The sequence below is a fragment of the Drosophila teissieri genome, chromosome 3R (genome assembly GCF_016746235.2).
Source record: "Drosophila teissieri strain GT53w chromosome 3R, Prin_Dtei_1.1, whole genome shotgun sequence".
Lineage (NCBI taxonomy): Eukaryota > Metazoa > Arthropoda > Insecta > Diptera > Drosophilidae > Drosophila > Drosophila teissieri.
In genome coordinates this window covers 17,953,129-17,963,129 of record NC_053032.1, presented here as the reverse complement: position 1 = coordinate 17,963,129, position 10,001 = coordinate 17,953,129, and the positions used below count along the sequence as shown (strand labels likewise).

Genomic DNA, 10,001 nt, shown 5'->3' with positions numbered 1-10,001 from the left:
TGCAAAAGGAGGAAAACACAAGTATGCCCGCTTATCAGCCGGTGAAGACTTAACAATTAGCCCACAGACACAAAAGAGATCGAGAGTAGTGTTATCAATGCGCGACATTAAGAGAGTGGCAAGCAGTTCAAAACAATCATCGCATTTGAGCTCCCACTGAAGAGCGCCAAAGAGCACCCGCAAGAGGGCGCTGATCTTAACCTGGCACAACACCCACCCAAAGAGAGCTCAGTGGAGCATGTATTAAAGGTGAAGTCCGAGAGCGGATCCACTCAGAACGAGGCGGACCGTCGGAGCGAGCGGATACAGATAGTCGTGGGTAGAGGTAGAGTAGCGCGCAGTGCCATGTGTAGTTCTATACGTTCGCGATAAGTACGATGTTCTATGGATTAAATCCCCTACGAAATACAACGCAATCTGTGACGAAATTCGCCTGCAATAGATAAAAAGATCGAGCATCTCGGCGTGAAGTGATCTTACTTGGAACCGCGATCATTCCAAATCGAATGCCACGCAATATTGATGCCTGCCGTGGGCCAGTGGAAAAGTTTACTTCCCGCAAACGTGAATAGAAATCGAATTCGTAGATCTGAAACTGAATCTAAAAACGCTCGCATTTCCATCTGGTTTCTCGCCGGCTAATGCCAAACTAATTATATTAATACCGAGCGCGTGTCCCCTTTCGTATCGAAAAGTGCTAATCAACCGCGGCCGTCCAAAGACAATCCACCCGGTGACCGAGCAAGTCCCCTGTAATTGTAATGCAACACTCTATATAGTGCAATTTAGCTCCAATCAGTGCAATCAGCATGCAGTCGATGAAAGCCGATGAACTGCCGGAGAATCCGCGGGAGCGATCCAATCCCCTCTCCTCCCTCATGTTCTGGTGAGTGTACGGCGTAGAAGTGATATCTTTCCGGGCATTCCGAGAGGAAATTTTTCCAATTGCTTTCCAATTGATTCTTTGCCCAGAGATCTCATTGCGATCTCAAGCCTTTTTCAAATGCTAACAGAATAATTATACATATTAGGTTTTAATAGAAACCAGTTTACATACATATCTATGAATACACATTTTGATTTTTTGCGAATATCATCGCAATGTTGGTAAACTAAAATCGTTAATTTGCTGATGATAAGCAAAAAGCACCCATTGATGACTAGTTTAGGTGTTAGTTATTCGTGTTGCTATGTTTGGGGGGAAATTGGGAGGGATTGGGGAACATATGAACATATAACGTGACAGCACCGACAAGTTGATTATTTCATTCAATGGTTCGCTTAATTCGCATGGCCGAGGCGACAAAATCATTTTGCATTTGACGGCAGCTCGGATGCGCATTCAATTGGTTACCAATTGAGGCCGACACTTAGCTAAGCGCTATTTTCTAAAACCATTCTAAGGCAAAAAAAAAAGTAGTACAAAAGTAGATATCCACAGGTGACATACGCCTAGGCGTAAAAACTGCTGACAAATGATATGAATCATGACCGTGCGAATGACGGTAAAACTTGAAAACTTTAGAGGAGGTGTGGATCTTTTCAATACGTTTGAACTCGCGTAAAAGACTCTTATCTCGCCACAAACATAATTTGATTTATAGCCACTGATAAGCTTTCCTTCTGACATAACACAATTCAATTATCTTGTGCAAGCATATCGAGCTCTTATATTTTGTTTATGTAATATAAGATAAAAACGTTGAGTTGCTCTTTTGTGTCGGCGTATCGTAAACTATATATGCATTTGCGTCAGAAAAAAATGGATGCTGTGGGAATGTACCAATACTCACTTATTAAGATTACATTGGTTTTTATTGAGATAAGTATAGTAGTTATTAAAATGGGACTTTGTATGTGTTACACAGCTCCACAGTGGTTTAATTGTTATTTCCACAGTCTGTGAAATTAGAGCTAGAAAAACATAATTTGATTCTAACAACTTTGACCGTGACATACTCGCTTTATAGCACCACATTGGCTAGCAACTGCTTTTTTTCCTGATAAGCGCCTGGGAATGTCACTTGTCTGTTCCCTTTTTTTTGGTTGTCTCATCATCACAATAGAATTATCAGTATCAGTGCCTGATAACAGACAGCCTTTCGCTAATTATGTTTTCATTGTGCGCCCAATAAAAACTACCTACGTGCTGCTGATGCTGATGGCGATGCCGAACCCACGTGAAGTTTCGCCCTGCCCGTGCTGTTTAAAGGCCGCAAGAAGACGCTGGAACAGAAGGATCTGTACAGAGCCCTCAAGGAGCACAAGTCGGGTGAGTACCTTGATTAATTCCCAGCTATAGCAGCTATCTATATTAATGGATATAATCTTCAATGTCTAGACTCCCTCGGAGATCGGTTGTGCGCTGCCTGGGATGAGCAGGTGGCCAAAAATGAAACTCCACGTTTGGGTCGCGCCCTGACCAAAGTATTTGGCTTTCATCTGTTCCTTACGGGAATATCCCTGTTTGCCCAGGAGTTTTTAACCAAGTAAGTGGGCTCTGAACCATGCAAATTGATTTACTAATCTCTTTAACCAACTACAGAGTCACCCAGCCCATTTGCCTGATTGGCGTGATGGCCTACTTTGCCGGCAATGATCCGGATCGCTCCAAGGCCCAGTTGTGGGCAGCGGGTCTTATAGCGGGTTCCGTGTTTAGTGTGTGCTTGGGTCATCCCTATATGCTGGGCCTACTTCACCTGGGCATGAAGATGCGCGTTGGTAAGTGCTGATTATCTCAGCTAATCCAGATTGTAATCCTCTCCAAATTGCAGCACTTAGCAGTCTAATCTATCGCAAGGCTCTGCGGCTGAGTAGAACTGCTTTGGGTGACACCACAGTGGGTCAGGTGGTCAATCTGCTCTCCAACGACGTGGGTCGATTTGATTTGGTTCTGATCAACGTTCACTACCTGTGGATAGCTCCGTTGGAACTGATTGCAGTCACCTACCTGATGTATCTCGAGGTACGTAGGTGGTCAGAAAGTCACAAAGAATTTTCTAGTCGAAAGTTCAAACGCTTAAAAAACCTGTTCCGAACACACCCCTCAAAGTTTTTAAAGCGTGGCCGTTTTGACAAACTATTTCGTCACTGAGCATGTAGTATGTGCATATGATTATGGTGACTATAACAAGTATTTCTGTATACATAAAAACACAGCAGAAAAAACAATATTTATGAATGGGAACCTTTAGCTTTGAAATGTAAATGTACATTGCTATACAGTTTTGATTCAATGTTAATTACTGCTTTTCGTAATTATTTTCGATCAATCTTAAATTCTTTTTCTTTTATGGTGCCAATTGATAGTACGCTCCTTAAATATATATATGTACCTATCGAAAAATGTTTTTGACATGAATACAAATGCTGTGTTATTCCTATTCATTGCTTATCGTGTGCGCACAACTATGCAAGTCAAGTACATCCATTATTGAAATTGACACATTTTACTAATATATTTTTCCTATATTATAGATTGGCATATCATCCATGTTTGGGGTCGCTATAATGCTTCTGTTCCTGCCATTCCAATCCTACCTCGGCAAGCGGACCAGCGTTCTGCGCCTGCGTACCGCTCTGCGAACGGACGAACGCGTCCGCATGATGAACGAGATCATCTCGGGCATCCAGGTCATCAAGATGTACGCGTGGGAGAAGCCATTTGGCAAGGTGTTGGAGATGACCCGCTTCAATGAGATGCTGTGCATCAAGCAAGTGAACTACATCCGCGGCATCCTCATCTCGTTCTCCATGTTCCTGTCGCGCATATTCACCGCCTCCAGCCTGATTGCCTTCGTCCTGTTGGGAAACATGCTCAATGCCGAAAAGGCTTTCTTTGTCACTGCCTACTACAATATCCTGCGCCGATCGGTGACCATGTTCTTCCCGCAGGGCATCTCCCAGATGGCCGAGCTTCTGGTTTCCGTTAGGCGGTTGGAGACGTTCATGCATCGCCCGGAGACAAAAGTCGGCGATAAGTCCAAGGGCAAAGCTGCCATCTCAAGGGCAGAGTCCCTAAACGGAGACAGCCCTAAGAGCAATGGAATCCCGGAGAATTTGATCGAGTTCAGCCAGTTTCAGGCTCGCTGGGAGAGCCATTCGCAGGAGCCTACTCTGGAGGACATCAATCTGCAGCTGGGTCGTCGAAAGTTGGTTGCCGTCATTGGACCAGTGGGCGCTGGCAAGTCGAGCCTTATCCAGGCCATACTTGGAGAACTACCAGGTGAGAGTGGCACCCTCAGGATCAATGGCAGTTATTCGTACGCCGCCCAGGAGCCCTGGCTTTTTACGGGAACAGTTCGCCAAAACATCCTGTTCGGCTTGGATTGGGACAAGCATCGCTATCGCACCGTGGTGAAGAAGTGCGCCTTGGAAAGGGACTTTGAGCTACTGCCCTTCGGTGACAAGACCATAGTGGGCGAGCGAGGAGCATCCCTTTCCGGCGGCCAGAAGGCCAGGATAAGTTTGGCACGAGCGGTTTACCGACGCGCAGATGTCTATCTACTTGACGATCCACTCAGCGCTGTGGATACCCACGTTGGGCGCCACTTGTTCGATCAGTGCATGCGCGGCTACTTGAGGAGTGAGCTCGTCATACTGGTCACCCACCAGCTGCAGTTCCTGGAGCAGGCTGACCTTATTGTTATCATGGATAAGGGTCGGATCAGTGCCATGGGCACGTACTCGTCTATGAAGCGCAGTGGATTGGACTTTGCCCAACTGCTGACGGCTACCAATAAGGATGATGAAGATCGGGACGAAGTCGACGGCGCAAGTGGAGACGGTCTAGACCTTTTGAATGTGCCCTCGCTGAGCAGAAGGGGCAGCAAGAACAGTAAGCCGAGCACGCGCAACAACAGCTTCACTTCGTTGAGTTCCATGGCGGAGTCGATTGCCCAGGAGGCGTCTTTGCAGATGCAGGAGACGCGAGTGGAGGGCAAGATCGGTCTGGGGCTGTACAAGGAGTATTTGACTTCGGGCAGCAGCTGGTTCATGATCTTCTTCATGATCTTCCTATGCCTGGCCACGCAGATTGTATGCTCGGCAGCGGACTACTTCTTATCTTACTGGTAGGCAACATAATATATAATCGTTTTAAGGGTAGAGATAATTTGTGGCTTTCTATCCCTAACAGGGTGGACAAGAACGTGGACGGTCAAACAGATATAAACACGGATCCGCAGGACATGTACTACTTTGCCGCGCTCAATGTGGCTGTGGTGGTGTTCACCATTGTGCGGACCATGCTCTTCTACAAGATGGCCTCGCGCAGTTCCACGCAGCTGCACAATGCCATGTTCCAGGGCCTTACGCGGGCTGCCATGTACTTCTTCAACACGAATCCTTCGGGACGCATCCTCAATCGATTCTCGAAGGATCTCGGCCAGCTGGACGAGGTCCTGCCAAGCGTTATGCTGGATGTGGTGCAAATCTTTCTTGTACTAATCGGCATCATCGTTGTGATCTGCATAACTAATCCGTACTACCTCATTTTAACCTTGGTCTTGGCCATAATATTCTACTATATCAGGGAATTTTATCTGAAGACATCGCGGGATGTAAAAAGATTGGAGGCGGTAGCTAGATCACCTATATACTCTCATCTAGGCGCCACGATTACTGGGTTGCCAACAATACGAGCTTTGGGCGCTCAGAAGGAACTTATTGCTGAGTTCGACAATCTGCAGGACCTGCACAGCTCCGGATATTATACCTTCCTGGCGACGAATCGCGCCTTTGGCTATTATCTTGACTGCTTTTGCACGTTGTACATTGTGATCATCATCCTCAACTACTTTGTAAACCCACCGCAAAGTCCCGGAGAAGTGGGCTTGGCCATTACCCAGGCGATGGGTATGACCGGCATGGTGCAGTGGGGAATGCGACAGTCCGCTGAACTGGAGAACACAATGACCGCAGTGGAACGCGTCGTGGAGTACGACGAGATCGAACCCGAGGGCGAAATCGAATCACGCGAGGGCAAGAAACCCGCTCCAAGCTGGCCCGAAAGGGGTGAGATTATCGCGGAGGACCTGTGCCTTCGCTACTTCCCGGATCCGCAGGCGAAGTACGTCCTCAAGGCGCTCAACTTCCACATCCGTCCGTGCGAGAAAGTGGGCATCGTGGGCCGCACTGGAGCTGGCAAGTCCTCGCTGATCAACGCGCTCTTCCGCCTTTCCTACAACGAGGGCAGCATTACCATCGACGATAGGGATACGGCTGACATGGGGCTCTTTGATCTGCGCAGCAAGATCTCCATAATACCGCAGGAGCCTGTGCTTTTCTCGGGCTCCATGCGTTACAACTTGGATCCCTTTGAGGAGTACAACGATGCCAAGCTGTGGGATGCATTGGAGGAGGTGAAGCTGAAACCTTTGATTGCTGAACTGCCCAGTGGACTGCAGAGCAAGATATCCGAAGGCGGCAGCAATTTCAGTGTGGGCCAGCGCCAGCTAGTGTGCCTGGCCAGGGCGATTCTCCGAGAGAATCGCGTCCTGGTTATGGATGAGGCAACGGCCAATGTGGATCCGCAAACGGATGCACTGATCCAAGCCACAATAAGGAGCAAATTCCGGGACTGCACAGTGCTTACGATAGCCCATCGTTTGAACACGATAATGGATTCGGATCGTGTTCTGGTCATGGATGCTGGTCATCTGGTAGAGTTTGGATCTCCGTACGAACTTCTCACCTCCACCGACTCGAAGATCTTCCATGGCATGGTCATGGAAACCGGACAACACACATTCGACAGTCTTCTGAAGGTGGCCGAAAAGGTAAGTCATACTTCTATTGGCTTTGGTTTACATCAATTGGTATTGGTATTACATCAATTAAATATCACTTGCAGGCCCACTTGGAGTCGAAGAAACCCAAATCGGAGTAGATTAAGGATCTGGTAGATGGTTACTAAACTGGAAGCCATAAAGGTCTCATTTCCTGGCTGTAAGCGTCTGCAAAGTTGTACCTAATCCAGCCAGCTGCATTTAAGCTAGTTTTCTACTTAAAGTATTATACCTTCGAACCGTACATACTTATAGAACTCAATTCTTATAGAGCGTAATGCAATGAATCAGCCCAACGAACGGTTAAATATACAGTCTCAAAAATGTAGAAGTTTAGTGAAAGCTTTATAAAGTTTAAAACATGTACACCATAAATTTGTTTTACATTACGATAATTTCTAAGCACTTTGATGCCCCACCCCCAATTAGACACTACTTGAGACCATCGTGGGGCAGCTGGCCATGGCTCTCTTGGATTGAATTTCAGCTTCGGCTTCTTGTCTCGAGACTGAAGATCTGTTCATCTTAAGTCCGCGAAAGAAGATGGTGACCATGGACTCGCAAGCCAGAAGCAGGACGACCGTCAATTGGGCCAAAAGTGCATGAACTACGGATGGATGTGCCGTTGGCCAGTAGGCGTTGTGGGGAACAAACAATATGAAGAATAAAACGACGGTGTTGCAAATGAGCATCAAGCTGGAGAAAATCGAGCGAAGCTCCTGTCCTCCAAAGGAGCTCAGTGCCCGCACGCTGGCCAGAATCACTATTGAGGGAATTAGCACGTGGATGAGCACTAGTAGCGGCATTAGTCCGCTGCAGGAATCCGGAAGAAACAGCCTAGCCGAGTTGGCCAAGTAGGTGAAGCCGCCTAACCAGTGCCCAGTTCCGAACAGGGATACGTAGAAGTAAAGTAGGATGGACACCGCGAAGCGATAGCACAGCTGCAGATGCTTTGAGGGAGCGAGTATCCCATTCACCTTGATCTCCACATCCTCGTCTGCTTCCACGCACTCCTCGTGCACCTCGAGTCCCAGTTGGTACTCGATGAGCAGACCCTGGGCGAAGAGGGAGACATATGAATCACTCAATAGTACATGCAGCGTGAGCAAGTTGAAGCGAATCAATTCTAGGCGAGATTGGGGACTGGTCCTGGCGCTGTAGGGCACCGATGCGAAGGCATAGATGAGATAAGCCCAGTTGGCAGCTAGTAGGTACATGGGAATGGGCTTGCCCATCTCCTTGAAGATTCCGATGGCGGCAACGACCAGTATTCCTCCGTTGATGATCCACACCTTCCACTTGTGATTCTCGTTAAGGACACAGGGACGCACAATCACCACCAGCATGCTGAGCGCCTGCAGGACCACACGGTAGTTGGTGGTCATTAGGACCTGCATTCCCTTCTGCGTCCAAAGGAATCCACCCAGGAGCAGGACGAGCGCCAGCCAGGCCAGGAACTTTGCCGATGGATGCACCCAACCACGTCGATTGTAGAAGCCCACACAGAGCACATAGGCCAGGCTCAAGGGACAGCTGCAGTAGAGCGCCGCAATGATCACCGCAGCTGGGGCTACTATCCATCTTAGGTGCTTCAGTGGCTCGAAGATGCAGTCACCCTTCAGGGGTAGGGCGGCCAAGGTCACACACCAGACGCCGAAGGGCACCACCAAACAGATGACCGTGAGGAACGGAGCCCATTGCAAAAAGACCATTTCGCCCAGCAAAAGGCCCAGCGAAGCCAGGAAGATCGTGTACCAAGTGAGGTAGCCGCCGCGCTTCTCCTGCGAGTCCATTGAATGCCGGGATAGCTTCACCAATAGGTAGAGTTGCCAGCCCAGTAGGGCCAGTCCCGTGGTCACCACGAGTGGAATGTGATAGTATCCATGGTAGAACTTCAGGGACTTTTGTGCCACCTTGATGGCCAGGGTGCTCGTCTCCAGCGCCTTACTACGCCAACCCATGTCGATGAGGTGGTCCATCTGCTGTTGATAGTAGGCAATCTGTTGCAGATCCAGATCCCCACCCTTCGGCAGCCACTTGTGGAACACTCCTTGCTCGTGACGGCTTATAATGGCCTTGGCCTGGCTCAGCAGCTGCAGAGCATTCAGGTGTATGGCCTTCCTCGCATATTCCCGCGACACCTTCATGTAGCCCTGCGGCAGAACGGCCAGATTGTTGACCGGCGGCGGTAGGCCAATTAGGGCGCACATCAGAGGAGCCAACTGGATCTGGTCCAGCCTGTGGAGCTGCAGACTAGCGCCATTGTTGAGCACAAAGTCAGAGGTTATATTTTGGGTCATGTGCTTAACTCCGGCACCCCAAAGAAAGAAGGGTGTCTCCCGTTCATCATCAGATCCGCCACCATGGGAGCCTGAAATCCCAGACTTGTACCATTCTTTGGAGTGATTAAAATATGTCCAAATATACACTTACCGAAATAAGTAAGACCATGTGCTGAGGTATAGAGGTATGCTGTCTTCGAGTCATTAAAGGTGTCCTCAATTAGTTCATATGCATCTCGAATGTTCCGCTGCGTATTGTGCAGCTTCTTTTGGTAGCCAATATCCAAGGGACTGGCTCCACCGACTTCGGCCAGGTTTACGAGCATCACCAGCCTAGTTGAGTTCCTCAACTTATCCAAGCAAGCTCGTTTCGTCAGCCGGAGTCGAAGATCTGATAGATTGGAGATACTGAGAACGGCGCCCTTGTCGGAAGCCAAAGTGCGATTGAAAATCGTGTCGAAACTGTCGGTCGGCAGTATGGATGGCATCTCATTGAAACCAGCAAAGAGGGCGACTTCCGCCGAACGGGTCAGAGTTGGAACACTAGTCGTAGATATGCCGATGAGTCCCTGGCGCATGATTATATCCCGTATGTAGGCGGCCCCACTACAGTTGTCCGCAAAAAACGTGTCCACCCGGAGGCCTTCGAGAAGGAAGACCACCAGGCGATCGGCGGGTGGTGGTAGACCCATTTCCGGCAAGGTCTTCTGCGGTTCCAGGGGAGCCAGTGGTCCGGACTGATAATAGATGCGCAGCAGGCACATCAGCAGCAGGAGGTGCACCAGCACCACCTTAGATTTCCACAGCTCCATCAGGATTTGTACTTTACCCACTAGTCGATATGTGAGGCGACGATACAATAGGAACGACACATTGACGACAACTGAACAGGAGCACCAGAGCAACGTTTGAAGAAGGGCCTACTTCATCT

The 10,001-nt window shown here is 48.7% G+C and overlaps 2 protein-coding genes across 2 annotated transcripts; one reads left to right on the top strand and one right to left on the bottom strand.

Annotated features, from left to right (window-relative positions):
• The first annotated feature begins 295 nt into the window (after positions 1-295).
• On the top strand, positions 296-7,116 carry LOC122621454 (probable multidrug resistance-associated protein lethal(2)03659). The gene is made up of 8 exons (XM_043799311.1): positions 296-886; positions 2,187-2,272; positions 2,342-2,489; positions 2,546-2,721; positions 2,775-2,965; positions 3,478-5,072; positions 5,138-6,779; positions 6,854-7,116. Exons 1-8 carry the CDS (start codon positions 810-812, stop codon positions 6,887-6,889), a joined length of 3,951 nt encoding a protein of 1,316 aa, XP_043655246.1. The 5' UTR covers positions 296-809; the 3' UTR covers positions 6,890-7,116.
• LOC122621456 (GPI ethanolamine phosphate transferase 1) lies at positions 7,115-9,999 on the bottom strand. Its single transcript, XM_043799313.1, is given in 2 exon segments — positions 7,115-9,159; positions 9,222-9,999. Coding segments are annotated over 2 exon segments (2,724 nt in total). The 3' UTR covers positions 7,115-7,213.
• Between the last annotated feature and the right edge of the window lie 2 nt (positions 10,000-10,001).

Bases quoted from the DNA above. Each gene is read 5' to 3' on its own strand.
- LOC122621454 (XM_043799311.1), top strand. From the start codon at position 810: ATGCAGTCGATGAAAGCCGATGAACTGCCGGAGAATCCGCGGGAGCGA. The intron at 887-2,186 runs GTGAGTGTACGG...ACCCACGTGAAG, and splicing joins CTCTCCTCCCTCATGTTCTG to TTTCGCCCTGCCCGTGCTGT. The intron at 2,490-2,545 runs GTAAGTGGGCTC...AACCAACTACAG, and splicing joins GCCCAGGAGTTTTTAACCAA to AGTCACCCAGCCCATTTGCC.